Consider the following 20190-nt stretch of genomic DNA (forward strand, 5'->3'; position numbering starts at 1 on the left):
TCAAAAATTGCATACATATAGCCTACTTAAACTCATTCTAACTTTGGTTTTGTTTAGAAGTTTAAGGGACATACAGGGGGAAATTAAATTCAATACCTATTATGTTTTTAGCGTGATCTTGGGAAAGAAGCATTCAGTGCAGTGATTTCTCAGAATGGATTAAGGATACTGTACGCGTCAAGTGGTATTTTATTATTCCTTTTTAGGTCTGTGTTTAGGGAGCAGGCCTTATTGATAGCTGTTGATTTAACAGTTTGGCAGTGATGGTTCTGTCCTATAGGAGAAGGGGATGAGAGAGAGAGGGGGGAACATGACTCTTTCTTGGACCTGCATCACCTCAATAGATACCTTAATGAATTGAGGTTCCACATGGTCTCCCTTGCCTCCATCATTTCCCCCTGGACCCAAGAGACTGGTACGCTGCCCTCGACTTAAAAGAGACATATTTTCACATTTCTATCTTCCGTGGCCACAGAAGACTTCTCAGGTTTATAGTGGGTCAGCGCCACTTTCAATTCACTGCCTTCCCCTTTGGTCTATTGGCAGCCCCACGGGTATTAACAAAGTGAATGGCGGTTGTAGTAGCCTTAGTCAGGCGGCAAATGGTACAAGTCTACCTGTACCTTGATGACTGGCTGATCAAAGGTCGGTCACAGGCTCAAGTACAGAACAGTATTAGCACAGTCCAAGTCACCTTCAGGACACTGGGCCTGCTGATAAGCAGAAGTCAACTCTTGTCCCGGTTCAGAGAATAGAATTTATCAGGGCGATGCTCGACTCGATCCAAGCCAGGCTTTCCTGCTAGAAGCCCGTTTCCAGGCCAAGTCAGACCTGGCCCACCCAATCGCACCCAAAGTCATGGCCCACCCAATCGCAACAGCTCGGGGTGTGCCTCAGGCTACTGGGTCACATGGTGGCTTGTACTTACGTGGTTCAATACGTGACTCAGACCCCTCCAGATGTGGCTAGCATCAGTTTATTCCCTGAGCAGACACCACTTGAACTCAGTGCTCACAGGCCCTCGCCTCCCTGCACTGGTGGAAAGACCCCAGGTCGGCAATGATGGGGGTGCCCTTTGTTACCCCACAACCATCCGTATCCTTAGTCTCAGATGCGTCAGACTTAGGGTGGGGAGCCCACCTCAACAACCTCAGGGCCTTCGGTCCCAGGAAGAACTCTCGCTGCACATAAACATCAGGGAGCTCAGGGTGGTTCGCTTAGCATGCCAACTGTTCCTTCCCCAGATCTCAGGCACGGTGGTACAAGTCCTGGCAGACAATACAGTGACCATATTCTATAGCAATAAGCAAGGAAGGGCTCCATCCTTGGCCCTGTGTCAGGAGGCTGTCCACCTGTGGGACTTCTGTGCGAGACACTCCATCTCAAGGCGTCACATCTCTTAGGAGGCCGGAATGTATTGGTGGATCACTTCAGCTGATCCTTCTCCTCTCACCACGTGTCGTCCCTTCACCCAGAGGTCACCAGATTCATCTTCCAAAAGTGGGGGGCCTCCCCAGGTGAACCTGCTTGCCAACAGGCAGAACAGAAAATGTCAGCAGTCTTGTTTGCTGCGTGGGCACAGCTTAGGCTCCCTCTCGGATGCCTCCCTGCTCTTGTGGGCCAGCCGCCTACTGTATGCTTTTCACCTGATTTCCTTGGTTCACAAGGTTCTTCTAAAAATCAAACTGGACAAGGTAAGAGTTACCCTGAGAGCACCAGCATGGCTGCGCCAGCATTGGTTCAGCATGCTCCTGGACCTCTCGGTGGCAGCTCCACTCTCCCGCTCCGTCTGCATCTGATTTCACAAGACCATAGCCGGTTACTTCATCTGAATCTCGCCTCCCTGCATCTAACTGCTGTATGGCTGAACCCTGAAGAACAACCCTGCTTGGAACAGGTTTGGCAGGTCTTGCTAAGTTGTAGAAAGCCTTCCGCCAAGGCTACCTACTTGGGCAAGTGGAAATGTTTTGCTTTTTGGGCTTCCGAATGTGATCTCTTTCCATCTCGATCTTCCTTTCAGTCTATCTTGGACTATTTGCTCCATTTAAAACAGCAGGACCTGGCTCTCTCATCTGTTAAGGTACAGGAAATAACGGTCTGGTTTCTCAAGGGCTTGGAAAGACTGTATCCTCAAGTTTGCAAACCAACTCCTCCCCCCATGGCACTTAAACCTGGTCCTGTCAAAGCTTATGGGGCCTCCCCTGTCAAGCCGTTAGTAGCCCTGCTGCTTCTATTCAGGCTTGCTGCAAGCAAGTGAATATCCCGCCTCCGGCCATCGTAACCATTTGTTCCACGAGAGTCCAAGTTTCGTCAACAACATTCCTCGCGCTGGTCTCAATCCAGGACATCTGCAGAGCTGCGACCTAATCTTCGGTGCATACATTTGCGTCCCACTATGCCATCATCCAGCAGGCCTGAGACAGTGCCAGTTTCAGAAGAGCAGTGTAGCAATCAGCATGTCTATAAACTCCAAGCCCACCTCCTGGGGTACTGATTGTGAGTCACCTAGCATGGAATGGACATGAGCAAGCACTTGAAGAAGAAAAAACTGTTACTAACCTTCTGTAACTGTTGTTCTTTGAGATGTGTTGCTCATGTCCATTCCATGACCACCCTCCTACCCCTCTGTCAGAGTCAATGGCAAGTAGGAATTGAGATGGTGGAGGGCCAGTGGAGCCCCTTATACCGACGTATAAGCATGTGGCTCCAGAGGGTGTTAGAGCCGGCCCAATGGATACGACAAAGGGGAAAATCTCTGGCAATGGTGCATGCGGCACGCACACACCTAGCATGGAAGGGACATGAGCAATGCATCTCGAAGAACAAGAGTTATGGAAGGTTAGTAACTATAGGTGCCGAATTCGTGGGTGCTTGGTGCTTAGCACCCACTGGCAGCCAGCTCCCCTCTCCCTCCCCCCAGTGCCTCCCGCCCGACGGGATCACCTGTTCCGCAATGTGCGGGAGGGGGAGGAGTAGGAACTGGGCGCAATTGGGGGAGGGGGCAGAACTGGGTGGGAAGAGGCGGGGTGGGGCCTTGGGGGAAGGGGTGGAGTGGAGGCCTGGCCTGGGATGGAGCAGGGGCGGGGTGTGGGGCTGAGCAGGGGTTGAGCACCCCCAGGGAAAGGAGGAAGCCGGCGCCTGTGTTAGTAACCGTTTTTTCTCTGGGAATATTGCTGTAAGAAGTTACAAAATAGCATTTCGGCAAAGGATTATAGCTGAACATATACAAGATACCATGAAACTCTCTAGTCTTTCCATTCATTTATCCAGACTGCTTGAGGTTCCCATTTCAAGACAGGTGCAACAATAACGGTTGAACAAAGAGAATGAGTCATTTTGAAGATCATTTAGATAAAGAGTTAAAATCAATGTAGAGTGACAGGCTCTTGCCAGCTCCTGTTTTTAATGGCAGCAGCAGCACGTTCTAGTCCTACTAGGTTAAATTTCATTTTAGCAAAACTGGGAGAAGAATCTTGCACTTAAAATATCCCAAAGCTAAATATGTGTTAGAAATATTAATGATGGCTTCATTTGATTAACGATGGATTCTATGTGCCTGGTTAGTTTCTTACTTTCTTTCTATCTTTTGCATTAATAGGAAGCAGTTCTTTAAGTTTATGGTTTGGTGTAGTAATTCTCTATTGTCATTTTGTTTTTTTCCCCTCAGAGATGAATTTAATATTAAAGTTCTTCAGGCTTTCGTTGAACTCCATGAGTTTGCTGATCTCAATCTTGTACAAGCCTTAAGGTGAGTGCATTATAATTGTCTTTATCAAACTTCATATTTAATTAAATCTAAGTATATAGATGATGATGATTCACTCAAGCAGCTGATCTTTGACTTGAATGTATGATTTACTCTGTATCTTGTTAGTAAACAAATCTTCATGTTTCACTCTTTTTTGCTTGTTTGCATATACATTGCCTTTGAACTCTTAATACGTGAAATTAATGATTTCACACAAATGCAAAGAGCCAAAGACCAGTTTCAGATGAACCTAAGAACGGCCATACTGGGTCAGACCAAAGGTCCATCTAGCCCAGTTTCCTGTCTTCTGACTGTGGCCAATGCCAGATGCCCCAGAGGGAATGAACAGAACAGGTAATCATCAAGTGATCCATCCCCTGTTGCCCATTCCCAGCTTCTGGCAAACAGAGGTTAGGGACACCATCCCTACCCATCCTGGCTAATAGCTGTTGATGGACCTATCCTCCATGAAATGATGCTTGATGTGCCTGCCAAATAGCTCACATGTGCAAATTTTCTGAGATAAGCAAAAAAGTCCCTGACTCTGAATTGGTGATTAGATTCCATTGTAAAGAGAATATTGTCAAAGCAAAGTATTGCTTCTACTTTTCCCCATCGCTTCCTTCCCACCACCTCAGAATTAAATTCTTAACATATTTATTCTTATTAAGTAAATAATAGGCTTCTTATTTTTCACAGGTTGGCAGCAGATAGATTAAAATATGTAGTGTCTGAATTTGGTTGTTAACCTGGTGTAAATCCAGATTAATTTCAATGAATTGCCAGGGTTTAGAGAGTGCTGTCAAATTTGTAGCTGGAAGGGGCTCCCACCCCAAAACAGACAGGTTAAAATGTTGATATGGTCTTTCCTACACATGCTGCATTCTCATGTGGTGCGTCATAAGAGCAGCTTTATGCTGACTAAGGCTTGTAGTGGTGATAACTTGAGCTGCCTGAGGAATCAGGAGGTTTCCTCTGACTCCATGGTTCTGTCTGGAATACACAATACTTCCATCTCCTGCCTCTTAATAGCAAACCTCAATCCACTCTTCCACAGGCTGCTGCTGTTAATTATTTTATTATAGTAGCTCCCAAAATCCTCAATCAGGATTGGGCCCCATTGTGTTGGGAGGTGTACAAACATAGTTTAAAAAAAAAAACTACAGAATTTATAATCTGAAGACAAGATGCAACAGCTGGGTGTAGCACACAGAATAAAATGTGGCAAAGGGGAAGGTACTGTAGAAAGGAACACCTGGTTAATAAATGGCCTAGCAATGTGAATGTGGACATGGCTTTTTTTTAAAGATGTAAATGAATAAGCGATTTTTAACTCTCTCCAGAAGTGCACCATTTGCAGTTATTTCCTACTGCTTTCCCCTACCATATCCAGCTGTTCGGGCAGAGCAGTTTGGGGCTTGTGGGAAGGAGACAAGCTTTGTACTTAGGACCGGTCAAATAGTTTTTCAGCGGGACCCACCTTTGCTTGGTCTAATTGCCAATGGAGAGACAGCAATGTAAATCCCAAGTAATTGAGAGTAGAAGTTTCCCAGAGAATGAAAATTCAGTTTAGATGCTATACAGGGAATGCAAACATTTATGTTTTATCATATAGGACCGTGGGGAGTACAGTGACTTATCTATATATGCAGTATTATTTTCACTTGAGTTTTCACAAATCTTGAATTTTATAGGTGAAACTGAAAGGCTGTGGAAGATACTAAAATTGACCAATATTGATTTATTGCAGCAAAACTTCAGTTATGTTGTACCAAATCCATAAAGTTATCAAACCAAACACAAACAAATGAACAAACAAACAACAAAACAACTATAGTACAATATGGTTTAGGAAGCTGCTTGATTTCATGCATCCTTTACCTAAAATGTTCTCTCTTATTTTATATTAGTCTGGCAAGCTTTCGCTTTCACTTGGTTTCTGCACCTAAAATATGCTGTAAGTTAATTTAGTACTAGAGCTGTGTGAAGAATTTAAATATTTTGAAATTTAGCCTCATTCCAAATTGCAGTGAAAACCAAAAATTTAAAAATTCTCCAAAGGAAAATTCCTTTTAAAGAATTTTTTTCAGATTGTTCAAAATGCTTCATTTAGACAAATTGAAAGGTTTATTTTGATTTTGACTCTTTGGCATTGTCAGGACTTCTTCCTGTTTTTGTTTTGTTTTTGTAAACAAAATTTGTGCAAAATTGGTTCGATTTCATGAAGCATTTTGACAAAACTGCATATTTCAACAAAATATGGCTCCATCCAAGTTTCTCAGACCAGCTCTCTTTAGAACACGTGGCAAATGTTGGATTGCTGGTTCTGAGATGAAATTCTTCATTTCATGCACTGAAGAGGTGCAGCATATAGGTAGTGCTAGTTCACTCTCCATGCCCAGTCAACTCTTCATTCTCTCTGAGACTGCCAGTAAAGGGCCATTTGTGTTGAGATATATGTCCACCAGGAATGAGCTTTAAACCATTAAAATTAATTTCATTTATGCTACCAAACAGTAATCTTAGGCAACTTCTTTCAGTCACTGCTGATCTGGAGTGGTTTAGAACTGGCAGCTTGGATATGAAAGGTTCTGTGACCCATTACAAATGTCCTAAGATACTCTGTTTTGCTTGCAAATATTTTTGGTCTTCTCTTTCATGAATTGGGAAGCTTAATGTTTAAAATGTCAACAGGGCATCCCTCCTGAAAGGAGATTCCGTCTCTATACAGAAGTGTTGTAAAAATATCAGTCACTGGAAGTGTTTTTTAGACTGGCACTTTTTTGTACCTAATCCTTGGTTTCTTTTTTGACATCATTATCTTATGGACGTGGATCTCGTATTTACTTTCTGTTTTAAGAACGTAAAATTGTTTCAGCTGGCCAGCTTCAAAGAAGTAAAGCCACAAACAAGAGGCTGTGCTGTCTGCCCTAACTTTGCCTTACAGTTGTAGCTTTGATGGTTGGACTCAAAAACATGAATAATAATTCCTAAACTGATATGCCAACAGGAAGTGTGAAAAACATTTTATGTGGTATAGCATTTGAGAACACCACTTTCCTATAAACTCTGTGTTAATGCCAATATTGCTGTTCTGTACTATTTTGGATCTTATTTTAATGACCATTTGTAATCTACAGTTCTTTTAATTTTAGATCAGTTCTTGCAATCATTTTGCTTAACATTTTATTGCAGCTTTATATCCCTGTCAGTTCGATATATTTTTTTTTTTAAGGGCAATCCAAGAAGAAGGCAAAACCTACTTTTATTTCATACTTGTAATAGGAACACTTTATTTCCTATATCTGAATTTAAATCCCATTGCAGTGATATTGAGAGGTCACATTTCTTTTTTAAGATCTGGCCATGATCGCGTCGTCTGTCCCTTATCCATCCCAGTCAAGAAGGGCTCTCGCTATCCCAAGCATTGACTCATTATGTCTGGTTGGTTCAAATGAAGATATTGGGTTTTAGTCCACCTTTTTTGGTTCTGGGCTATTGTGTATAATACAGCCCTCTTTTCCTTTCAACAAAGTCCTGAGAAGAATATGCTCCTTTTAGCAGTGAAGAAGCACTGTGGTACAGCTAGTTAGAAAGCATGGTCTCCTATGTATTTCCCGCTTCTGACAACATGGAAAAGGAGAGAATTGCAAAATTTGTACCAGAATATGTGGTCTTGCCAGAATATGTTGTGTTATCTGTGAGCATGCATTGCTGTTGGCTGAGTGCTGAGTTAAATATTTTCTAATTGTTTATGAGTTAAATTTTGAGATTTGTTTTAAAATAACTTCTCATTTTATTTACAAATTACTAATTTCTGCTTAGAAGCTGATTATTGCCAATATATGTCTAATGTATAAATATTGGAATGGATTTTATTTTACTGAAGTGTTTATACTTCCCTTTTATAGGCAATTCCTGTGGAGTTTCAGACTTCCAGGAGAGGCTCAGAAAATTGACCGTATGATGGAAGCTTTTGCTTCACGCTATTGCCTTTGTAACCCTGGAGTCTTTCAGTCTACAGGTTAGTCATGATACATTTTCTATCAGAATTACCTTAGTATATAATTTATCAGATCATGTGTTAAACTGTCTCGAATTCAAAGAGAAGGGGGCAAACTTGGAAGTCCAGCCTAAGACAATATATGAAATGAAAAACAAGAACGTTCTGAGGTGTGGGCAAAACAAAGAGCCTAATCCTGCACTACTTCTTATTTCTAAGTAAGAGGTGCAAGATTGGATCAAAAACATCTTTCTTCCTAGCAGTGTTAAAACAATGGTTAAACAATAGTTAAATAAACTATTAATAAAGTGCAACATATCATACAAACTGAAAGGTAGAAGATGCTACAGCAAAATGCTGCTGCATCAAAATAAGCAATATTTCTGAGATGATTTTTGGGGACAAGTTTCTGCAAATGCCAGAATGTAATGCCTCATCACCGATGTCTGAAGTATAAATGCAAAAGTAAAACACGTTAAAAATAAAACTGAAGGGACTAACGTTAGGAGAACCACTTGGCCAAAAAAAAAAAAAAAAAGAGGGGAAAATAACCGAACATTTAAACCTGGACCCTTTAAAACAGATTTACAAACCCAGTGCAGTGTTGAAGGAGCAAGGGGGGATGGGGTGGGGGGAGAGTAACCTGGAGCAAATATGTTTGAAGATGAAATGTGCACAAATAACCTACATGGTTTGTGTCACAAAAAGCAAATACAAACTCTCAGCTGATGGATGGCATGTTTGAATGTTAACAGGTCCAGTGTTTAGAGGGAGCGTTCAAAAGTTTTCCCCCGATCTGAATCCTTAGGTCATTTTCTCTTTTTAGAAAATACATATATGTCCATGGCCATGGTTCAGACCAAAGAACTCAAGACTTACTCTTGTATGTAGGGTTTTGTTGTTTTTTTGGGGGGGGAGGTGGAGACACACATAATTCCTTTACTTTGCTATTCAGAACTTCCTGGGGTTTCTTTTACAGGCTACTGTATATACAGTACACAGCAGTAATTCCTTTTCAATGTTATTTCAGATACATGCTATGTGCTATCATTTGCAATCATTATGTTAAATACTAGTCTACACAACCATAATGTAAGAGATAAACCAACAGTGGAGCGGTTTATATCTATGAATCGTGGCATTAATGAAGGTGGGGACCTTCCAGAAGAACTGCTACGGGTAAGTCGCATTAAGATGACCAAGTGGAACCTTGTGGTTTTTGAACTGGGGCTTAGAAGCAAGTGCAACGATTCTCTGACCAATCTGTCAATTAGTGTCTCAAGATCATTTTGTGTGATGCAGCTTTGACAACCAAGTACCATGAGCTTGCGACATACCTCTGCCTCTTGAGGGACTGAGAGGAAGAAACACCTTGCTTCACTCAACAAGCAACCTCTTTGGCTTTTTGAGCAATGTTGATTGGATATATCACTACAGCCAGTCTGTCTTGATTGGAATCTGCTCTATTCAACATAAGGTTGAGTGTGGGGAGAATAAAGGGGGGAAAACAGTAGAGATCACTGAGGATCCAAAGATGACTATCATAACATACTGTGGAAGAAAAATAATGATACAAAGATGTCAAACATTTTATTGAGATGTTCAAGTTAGTGATGTCTAATATTTTTCAAAAACAATTTTTTTTAGTGAAGCTTGTATTGAAAAAAACTATTGAGAATATGAAAGCTCTGGAAAAAATGAGTGCCAAACTTCTTAAGAAAACTATTTCTTTACTGAGAAATACACAGGAAATCTTCAAAAGGGGACACTTATTTGCAAAGAAACTATATCTGCTTTTAACTTCCTTTATGTGTAGACTGTGGTGAATACTGCTTAGAGGAGGAATGGTTCCAGTTTCTCTGGGAGATGTTCCTAGTTCATTTGTATATAAGTAGTCCGAGAGAATGGAATCTCTTGGTTATCTGATGTACATGTTGCTGAATTTTTTTTGTTTTCTTCCAGAATTTGTATGAAAGTATTAAAAATGAGCCATTTAAAATTCCAGAAGATGACGGAAATGATCTAACACATACATTTTTTAATCCAGACAGAGAAGGTTGGCTTCTGAAATTAGGTTAGTAGAAGAGCAATTTCTATAATACTTTGCTTTGTGTGTGAGTGATGTGTACGCCACTTTCCTTGCTAACTGCTTTGTTGTAAATCTAATAGGATTAAATTAGTAATAATTCCTGCTTAAAAATATATGATCTAAAAATCAATAAATCCTTTACACTGTTTTGTGTAATTGCTAATTCTGAGAAGTATAAAAAGGAGACGTAATCTTGTCACTTGAATTTTGAAGTGGAGTTTGATTTCTGGTACGTGAGAACTGAAACCTCAGCAGCAGAAAGGAAGCTCCATTTACTTTTTACAAATCCCAGTGACTGAAAAATAACAAATCTATGTGAAACCATTCCAGAAAACTGTACAATCACTTCAGCTCAGTTTTCTGCACAAAAAGCAATGCATTTATTTTCAAATAGTTGTTTTTGTATGTCTTCATTTTTCCATATTATTTGTGTGTTTCTGTTGGTTTGGTTTTGGCTATGATTTTTAATGAGTGGTTTAAATGTGCCTTCTTGTTTTCCTTATGGCCTATGACCTATCACCTTTCTGTTCTGTGACTGGCTGTCTCTGCTTATTCTGCATTAGGAGGTACGTACCTGATGGCTTTCCAGCTCCCCCCCCTTGTTCAGTTGCTCATTCTTTTTTTATTTTTCTTCTTCTTTGTTTGTTTCTTAAATCAAATTTATTGTAGCACTGTGCTTCTCATGTAATGTCACTAACTTTAGCCCCAGTGGGACTTTACTTGTACATAATGTATGCTTGTACATTATGGTGTTAATAATTTACTATCTCCCCCCTTGAGATTCTTCTGCAAAATAAGACTATATACTTTGTAAAGCAACGCAGTGATAGTTAGTGTTTCAGATTGCTTCACAGCATCCTTCAGACTCATTGAGGTATACAAATGAGAGGAGTACTTTTCGCAGCAGAGAAGTGCAGTTATCTTATAACACAAGTTCTAAAATACGTTTTGTTACTCGTATGAACGTTTTCTGTCAGAATGTTGAAAGGCTTATTTTAAACAAAATAGCCTATAGCTGAAATGTGCATGTAGTTACCCCATAATAACTTCCTTGTATGGGTTTTTTTGTATTTAGTTTATTTAAATTAAATATAAAAACCCCTCAGAGTTCAGGGTTCTGAAATCTCGGGCAGTTTGTACCATGCTGGCACTGCAGCTCTAAGCTGCCCTGATTTTTTTGCAGACACTTTTGAAGTTGATGTGGCTTGCTTATCCATTTGAGTTTAATGAGGGAGCCAGCTGCAAAGGGTAGCCATTTTCCTGATTAGAACAGACTCTAAAACTTGGTTCTAGTTTTTTTAAACGCTCTTTGTTTTGTTTTAAAAGACTGATTTCAAGACCAAAATCTGCTCAATTTCAGAGCCAGATTCTGGCTGCTCTGGTATAAGAGGGACCTTGCGCCAGCTCAGAGGCAGCCAGGGTCCTGATGATCCCTGAGTGCAAGGTCAGTGGGAATTAAAGAGCAGCCAGCAGCACTAGGTAGAGGGGAGAGCAAGGGCTCACCTCCATCCATGCTAGCTAGACGCTGGCACTGGCAGGAAATACAAGGATTGAGACACTCCCAGGGGCTGTTCCAGAGCTGTTCAAGAGCACTGGACCTGTGAATCCGTGACAGCTGGTTGTGGCACCCTTGGGGAAAAAGATGTAACAATGATAGCTACTGCATGTGCTTCCCCAGCTTCTCTGTCCTCTGTAGGCAGAATGCCTCCAGCCACAACAGCTGGTGTGGTCTCGTATCATGCTGGTTTTATAGGAACTGATGTGAAAATGGCTGTGGATTGTAGATAGATGTATTAAATATTGATAGGAACTATTATGTAGCGATATCCATAGTCCATAAATTCACTCAGTTCAACTTTTTACTTCTGCTTCTGTGCTGGTAACAACCAAGTGAACGGAAGAGTGTATGGGCACAAGTGCTTTGGCAGTATCCGTTTATTAAGAATACATTCTAATAAGCTCAGCAATAGGGGCCACCTCCCAAAATATTGTAGCCTTGGGGGGAGAGCTATTAGACACATCGCTAATTAGCTACTTCAGGACCCCATAGTTTCAGGTGTTAAGCACCTTCAATTTCCATTGACATCAATGGGAGTTGGGGGTGCTTGGCACCTCTTGCAATGGGGCCCTTAGAACACAATGCCCGGAGCAAGGGCTGCAGAAGGCCATTTAAAGTAGAGACCCCCATAAATTTGCCCTCCTTGCCTGACCCCTCTATTTCCCTCTGAGGTGCCTCCCCCACCAGCAGCCTGGCCCTCCTTCCCATGAGCCCTTATACGCATTCCCTCCAATTTGAGTAAGTGGCATTGCAAGCTGTGTGTGGGGTTACAGCACCTGTCAGGTTCGGCCTGGCCAAAAAGTGGTTGGGCCATTGCCTGTGTGCCGCCCCCCGCCCCCCCCATATGTGGCCTATGGCCGGAAGGCTTGCTGTGTGGTTGTCTCCATTACTTCATCTGCAGATGTTACGAACACTGCAAAATCCTCAAATACCCTCTTTGTGTTCCTAAGTAAAAAAGCAGAGCCTCTTCCTGTTGCTGTTTGAAGACATAAATGGCTTAACAGGCACAGTATTCATAGTTGAGACAATTTGAAAGATGACTTGAAGAGCTGATACATTATCCATTCAACAGTATGTGGCAGTGCTCACCTCAACTGAAAGGATTTCTTAAGACAAGACTTCAAGAACGAGAAATATTTTAGCACAAAAGCCATCCAGATAAGTCTGTTACCACTCAAAATATTAATATTATCTACAGTTTTTTAAAATCTAAAACTTTTGATGATGTTTTTTAAATATATACAAAAATCTACTTGCAAATACTACTGTGCAATAACTTTACCTTCACCAGTTGTGACTTTAATTTACAGTAGCTCCCTTTTTAAATTACTCCAAGGAGTAAAACTGTTATAACTGAATTGTATAATCTAGAAGATATTTATTTAATCAGACTCCTCTACATGAAAAAGTGCTTTGAGAAATAGCTCATAATGGAAATAAATCTCTTAAAGGTGAAACATAAAGGTAAAAAAAAATACGGGTGTTTTTCTTGAAATTAAAATAAAGATCTGGAATCAGAAACTATTTTGGAGCTAAATATTTTATTTATTTTACTTTTTAAAATATCACCTTGCAAGAAAAGCGATTGGATGTGAGCATGTCAATGATGCCATGAGTATTTCTTATCCACTGTCAATCCATGGGGAAGGACAAATTGAAGGATAGGGGTAAAGCATCAGCTGCAAAAGAAATAGTCAGTGAACAAAGAATGAGAGCTTTACGAAATTAGAGAAGCAAACGAATTTAAGAAAAATACAATAAATCAGTAAAATCACCATTTATTTCTGGGGGCTTTACCTGTGGCTCCAGTGACACATGAACCAAGTAAAACCAAGCTTTCATCTAGATGTACACACTAAACAAACTATCCTACCCAGTCCCAGTGATAAGAGCATGTATTAAACTGAAAGGTGCTGCTGTTGAAATGCCCACTGCACAAGGGTTAATTGGATAGGGAGGTGAAACATGTCAGTAATTTTCCTGTGAATTGGACTGTAAATATGAAACGCCTACTGTTCCTTGAAGGACTGAGTTTCATCAGTAGACACAGAATAGTGCAGACAAATATTTTTGCTAAGATAATGAGCTGTAGAGCCATGAATGCAGTTACCAGAAATAAACCTGGTGATTTTTTTTTTCTCTTTTATCCCTTCAATTGTCTCATTGCCAGGAAGCTTGACCAATATATTGTTATGGTGTATGGGGATATTGTGACTCCCAATGTTAAAGTTGTGTTAAGTCACATTCTCTCTTAGCGCATTGTAGTATTCCTAAATTAGCGAGGCTCTGCCTAAAGAAGGATTTGAATATTCAAACATTCATTATCAAAATACTAAGGAGTCTTGATTCATATAATGAGTAGGAAAAAATGAAGATGATCAGTTGTGCTGTTATCTGCTTTACACTTGAAGATAGAAAGTGTTTTCTGAAAAAATAAGAGATAACAGGAAGAAGCTACTGGTATATCAAGCTAGTGCTTTCTGTTTTGCCTTGTTATAGTGTCTGCTTCCTTGTTTTCTTCACTCAGAACAACTGCTCACTTCACTGCTCTCTCCAGGAGCATGGATTTTCTTATGTTAGTATTTTTTGTAAAGTTTATCTGCCCAAAAACTCCAAGGTCTCCAAAGACCGGTCTGGCTCTGAAACCATCCTAATAACGTCATTAAAGTCCCTGGGCTGCAAAACACTGTTTTTCTGGTGGCTTGCCTGTGGAAAGCAGTTCAGAGGTGACTTTGTGTAAATAAAATCCTGCCAAATCTAAGTGCCAGACTGGACTTCAAGAAGTAATGTTTTGATTTAGAACATTGGTGTGGATTCAACCAATGCATTTGTATAGAAGTATTCAGCTTGCTCTCTTAACTCACAAGATTGTATGCCTTCTAATGTGGTACAGTGAACATCTAAGTGGCAAGTAAAGTGGCTGAAGACTGGTGAATGCTAATCAAATATCCTTTGCAACAGCTCAAGACATTAGTATTTTGGAGACTGTTCTCAAGATTTTCATAAGGATTAATTATGGACCAAATAAAGGAATTGTTGGTTCAAGGAGAACCCCTTCCCTCTCCAATTAAGAATTTAAAGCTGGACATGAACATTGATGGAGGGAATGCCTGGGAAATAATTCTTTTGTGCCAGGATGCGTGTGTGCTTTCCAAGAACAGCTTCTGTTGGCAAATAGCTGACCCAAAAGGTCTGGAACTAAAAAAAAGTTACAATTAATGTGGCTTGAATCATTTCCTTTTTCTGGTTAGAGGGAGAAAAATAGATACTTGGAAACAAATATATTATCCTGCTGACAGAAGAGGGAAATGACTTAAGCTGGACAGGTGATGATGAGTGGCAGAAGAAGCTGCTTCTACACGAGGATATCAAACAACTCACTGAGCATGTGTCGGGATTCTCAAAGGGCCCAGACTTCCTAGCCCACTCTGTACATGGTACTTGCCCCCAGCACAGCATTCTATAGAGGGTGCTACTTCTCTTCCCGGACTGGTGGCTAGGAAACTGGCTTGTGGGGCTCCTTTCCGTTGAATCATTCTCTTTATAGCTGATGTGATTTTAGTCTTATACAGTACAGTATTACTGGACACATTTTTCTTGTGTGGGGAAACCCGTACTCATGCCCAATCCATTGTGTACTCTTCCAGGCACTAAATTAGCTTCTGAACCTTTGCATTTAACTGCACTGAAATTAATGAATACAAAATCATTCTGAGTCTTTTTTTATGACAATTTTAGCCAATTTCTAGTTCTCTAAATCTTCTTGACTGAGCTGGATGTGCTGAAATTGCTGTTTTAAAAAAAAATTTTTTACACCTGAAATACATAATTGTCTTATTCTGATGCTTAGGCAATTTTAAGACCCTTTAATATTTTTAATCAACTGTGATGGGTAAATTATTACTTACTTCTCCATCTTTTTTCCCCTAAAAATTTTCTTTTTGTTTTCTGGTTTCCAGTTCCCTTTGAGATGAGAGAATTTCCTGTAAATCTGATTATATAGGTGAAAAGGGCTGGTCTGTTGCATTTTTTTTCCTCTTCTCACCATTCACTTGATATAGTATCAGAGGGGTAGCCGTGTTAGTCTGAATCTGTAAAAAGCAACAGAGGGTCCTGTGGCACCTTTGAGACTAACAGACTTTCTGTTAGTCTCAAAGGTGCCACAGGACCCTCTGTTGCTTTTCACTTGATATAGAATTTCCTGATGATTCCCTTGAATTATCCATCTACTGGATCCTTGAAGCCTTTCTGCTCTCTGCTGCTTATTATTGGTGCTGTTCCTTTCATTTTACTTAATTAGCTTGGTCCTTGTGATGCACGTGTAGATTATATCTTAATCTGTTCTTTAAATACTTATGGTTTCATACTTTGTTTCCAGTCTCTCTTCTGACAATTTAATTCCCTTTAAAATGTATCTTTTTAAACTGACAGCAGGAGTGGGATATAAAAGAAAGTTAATTCAAAGTGCTATATCATCAGTTTGGCAGCCTAAGGCACTTGAAACCAAGGAGAAAAAGATCTGCTATGTGATAGTTACTACTACCCAATAATCTTAAATGTGACATTATGATCAATAAGTCCTGTTGAGCAGCTTATTTCCTAGTCCTGTGATATTGTGGTGGGTACTCTTGACTCACCTGATAAACTGGTGGGTGCAGAATGCCTGCTGCCCTTTATCAGCTGTCAAATGGCATATAATCTGCCCCCAAACTACTGTTACTTTAATTCTGGACACTACTAGTGTTGTTGAAGTCTGCCCTGTGTGGTTTTGGAGTCTCTGTACAGGCCTTCTTATAATGTGTATGGTGTCTGATCTGCCTTGTATTCTAATCTGACCTTGTATAAGAGTTCATAATCCTCCTTTTGTTATCTTTAGTCTAAGATGTCTTTGCAAGGGTAACCAGTTTCCCTGCTTATTTGTTTTTCTGAGACTTAATATCTTCCTATCCATTTTGCTCTACCACTTCCTGCCCCACTGAATCTCTTCATATACTAGATCTGGGTAAGCCATAAAGTTTTTGAAGGTAGTCAAACTCAAACAAAGCCAAGGACTTGGCCAACCTACAAGGCAGAACATGAGCTAAAATAATTGGAATTTACACTATATAATATGAAAAATACGTAATGTCACAAATGACAACAAGGTAGAACTGCCCTAATAGTTATTTTGGCGGCTTCTCATTCATGGATCCAGAAGTGAGTCAGGCTAAGGCTTATTTTGGCTTTTCCACTTCTAGCTTAAACCCTTTCAATTGACTTTGATGGAAGCTGGAACAGATCCATGATGCATTAAAACATTGGCAGCAAGATGCAGAAATTAAGATCTTTCCTGTCTCTGATGTCCCTCACCACTTGACACCTGCTCTTCTTCCCTCATGCTTTGCATTTGTAGCTCACTCTACCACCATTGATTCTGCCTTGGCTTCTGCATCTTGCATTTGCCTGTCTCTTAGTACTTGACCACTTCCACTTTCAAATTGTTTCCTTAAAATGCGTGTATGTGTGTGGTGGAAGTGTACACTTTGCTGGGTAAATGTGAATGTTACATAGTGTTAGCAATGGATTACTTAATGGGGGTCCTATAACCATCTAAAAGGAGGCTATGATGCATAATAATACCCAATCTGCAAGACAAGAACCCTGCAGGCGAATAGATAAAGTTCCAGGATATTCTATAATTGTTCTCTACCCTCAGATGTTTTTAATGGTTTAAACAAAAATGTAACCACCTTGAGTAAGGAAGAGCTACAGATAAAAATTATGTTTATATGCTGGATTTAGTTACATGATTGATGTTAAAATGAATGCTCCCTGGTTGAGGGTGTGTTTGGTGGTAATAGATTTTTGTGCTCAGGGTATTCAATAACAAGGTCAACTCTATTGAGAGGGTGGGGTAATAAGATTAAATCACTGATGAACGGATGATGCACATGTGGTGATATTACTTTGAAATCATTTAACTATGCTGTAACTCAACCTGTATATTATTAACTTGCAAATGCATGATCTGCAGTTCTTTTCTGGAAACTGATTTTAAAAAATGTTGGAACTGTAAAGAATTACAGAGATGTTTACGTGCAGGCTGAGCAAACATTTTTAACGGGCACTCAACCTGGGATTTGAAAGTCAGTCTGGGTTCTTAAAGGACTTGTGCATCATCATGAGTCAAAGCTATGGCAGGTCAAATTCTGCCCTTAGTTACACCTGTGGAACCCCATTGTTGCACGGGTCTAAGTGAGGGCAGAATCTGGTCCTGCTGTCAGAACCTAGTCAACAATTCAGTAGATGATCCAGCTTCCTCTCCCCAAGTGTTGTTGATGCTGTACTGCTAATGGATAAATATTATTAATAATATAATTGTCACTATAGTAAGCAGATATGACTGAACACAGACAGGGAGCAGATCTATTCAGTAAGTACTGTTTTCATGTGGACTTATTTAAAAATAGAATAACACTAAGTTCAGAAGCTGTTAAGGTGGCATGTCAGCATCACCATAGTTAATGTTTCTTCAGGATTTTGTCCTTGAGTATTAGAATGTTTACAGGGAAACTTAAATTCCTTTAACTCATCTGTGTCTTATCCATTTGCAACTAAGCATTTAAGTCATATTTTAAAAACCATTAAACATTACGTTTAATTAACAACTAAATTACTGTCTTATCCATAGCCTAGAATCTTGATGATAAAACAGTTTTAAGTTAGTGGTCTTCTATTTATAGGGGGAAGAGTAAAAACATGGAAGCGGAGATGGTTTATTCTGACAGATAATTGCCTGTATTATTTTGAATACACAACAGTAAGTATATATTGCTGTGACCCTGTGTCTGGAATCCAAAAGTTACTCCTGGGGGAATTCTGCGCTACTGCGCATGCACATAATTAATGAGCCACGCATACTTTTAATATTTTGCACAAAAAAAGCTTCTGCTGAAATGTTGCTGCAGTTCTTCCTTTTGCCCACCAGAGGGCGCTGTGCCGATAGACCAAAGCAGCGGCTCCCAGCCAGCAAGGGAAGAAAGAGCCTGAAGTGCCTTTGTTGCAGTGCCTGCCAGGCCAGGGGACCGGGACTATGGGGATTCACAGAGCATGGGGTGCTGGGGGGTGGTCAGACTAGGGCAGGGGATGAATAGGAGTGGAGGCACAGGGCTACAGTGGGGAGGGAGGTGCAGGGCCACATGGTGATGGGGGAGGGGTGCAGAGCTACATAGGGACAGGGGAGTGTCTGGGTGGGGGCACAGAGACACATGGGGACGGAGGGATGGGGACGGGGGACAGAGCCACAGGGGGAAGGGTGCAGGGCCACATGGGGATGGGGTTACACATGTGGACTGGGGGTACAAGGACACATGGGGTCTACATGGGGGAAAGCTCCCTAACAATCCATCCCCGCCCCCCAAATAAACCTGTTCCATACTTTTCCCACCCATACCCAACAACCCTTCAAGTTCCTTCCCAGCAGGCTCCTTCCCAGCAATTTACTTCCCTCTCCCTCATTCCTCCATCACCCAACTCCTCCAAGACTTTGCACTGCTTCTGAGGGGTGTGAGAAATACAGTTCTGTATTGTAGTTTAAATGAATTATTACTCAGAGTTCTGTATTAATATGCCTAGCAAGGAATCTGTTTGTCAAAAAACATTTCCTGAATCTTTTTGTTGTTGTCTGTATTGTTAGACATACTTGCTGATGGGTATTTTGAAACAAATGACCAAAAATAATTGAAACTGGTATGATTATATTGTTATTTTGACAAATAAAATATGCAGAATTTTAAAATATTATGTGCAGAATTTTTAATTTTTTTTTGGTGCAGAATTCCCCCAGGAGTAAAAAGTATAACTGAATAGTAATGTGTACTCTTCCTGTCTTTTAGGACAAAGAACCTAGAGGAATTATTCCTTTAGAAAATCTTAGTATAAGAGAAGTTGAAGATCCTAGAAAACCAGTAAGAATTTTTTCCTTTTAATGAACCTAGTAAATGGGTTATTTAAGTAACAGTCAGGGTACCCAGGTTTAGTGTACATGCGGATCTTTAGTTCTTCCTTGAATCAAGCTTTGGTTATTTCCTTATCTTTAGAACTGCTTTGAGCTCTATAACCCCAGCCATAAAGGTCAAGTAATTAAAGCCTGTAAAACTGAAGCTGATGGTAGAGTGGTAGAAGGCAACCATGTTGTGTACAGGATATCTGCCCCCACCCCTGAAGAGAAGGAAGAGTGGATCAAATCTATTAAGTGAGTTCAAAGTCTTAAATGTCTTTCAAAAGTGCTGAAGTGTAAATTGTATATAAATTCCTTTCCAAATAAAGAATCTGGGAATGTGTGCTGTACTAAGGAACATGCCTTGAAGAACTATTTAAGCAGTAGCCATAGGCAAGGGCCTTTCCTGAGGATTAATGACTAGTTGGAAGGGGTTGCTGGGGCAAGATGCGTGAAGCCAAATGAAGCACTTTGAGACATTATCGTTCTGGCTACTATGAACTGAAAATCAAGAAAATATGAGAGAACTTTAGTTGGCTAAAGAGCAGGGCCGGCTCCAGGCACCAGCTGAGCAAGCTGGTGCTTGGGGCGGCAGATTGTTGGAGGCGGCATTCCGCCCAATCCTAGGGCGGCACGGCCATTTTTTTTCTCCCCCCCCGCTCTGGCCGCCCTGTAGGGGGCGGCGGTGGCGTGGAGAACCAGAGCGCTCTGCAGGGCAGTCCTCTTCCTTCCCTCCCCGCCGACCGGAGCGGCAGGAGGCGGCGCCCCTGCTGTAGCCCTGGCCACCCCTTCTCTCTCTCTCTCCTGCCCGCTC

General features: G+C 40.8%; 1 protein-coding gene across 3 annotated transcripts in view; it reads left to right on the top strand.

The window, feature by feature from the left end:
* Positions 1 to 20190, top strand: part of CYTH3 (cytohesin 3) — an 84160-nt gene that overhangs the window by 57011 nt on the left and 6959 nt on the right. For 2 of the 3 annotated variants that reach the window (XR_010590866.1, XM_065558984.1), the window contains exons 6-12: positions 3668 to 3748; positions 7660 to 7772; positions 8782 to 8930; positions 9714 to 9826; positions 18119 to 18197; positions 19273 to 19344; positions 19477 to 19631. Coding sequence is in view for 2 of the 3 variants with exons in the window: in XM_065558984.1 (XP_065415056.1) it covers positions 3668 to 3748; positions 7660 to 7772; positions 8782 to 8930; positions 9714 to 9826; positions 18119 to 18197; positions 19273 to 19344; positions 19477 to 19631 (762 nt within the window). In the remaining variant the exon portion in view is untranslated. The remainder of the gene's footprint in view (positions 1 to 3667; positions 3749 to 7659; positions 7773 to 8781; positions 8931 to 9713; positions 9827 to 18118; positions 18198 to 19272; positions 19345 to 19476; positions 19632 to 20190) is intronic. The other variant, XM_008164643.4, reaches the window with a different exon arrangement.

This window comes from Chrysemys picta, chromosome 10 (assembly GCF_011386835.1).
Source record: "Chrysemys picta bellii isolate R12L10 chromosome 10, ASM1138683v2, whole genome shotgun sequence".
NCBI classification, from domain to species: Eukaryota; Metazoa; Chordata; order Testudines; family Emydidae; genus Chrysemys; species Chrysemys picta.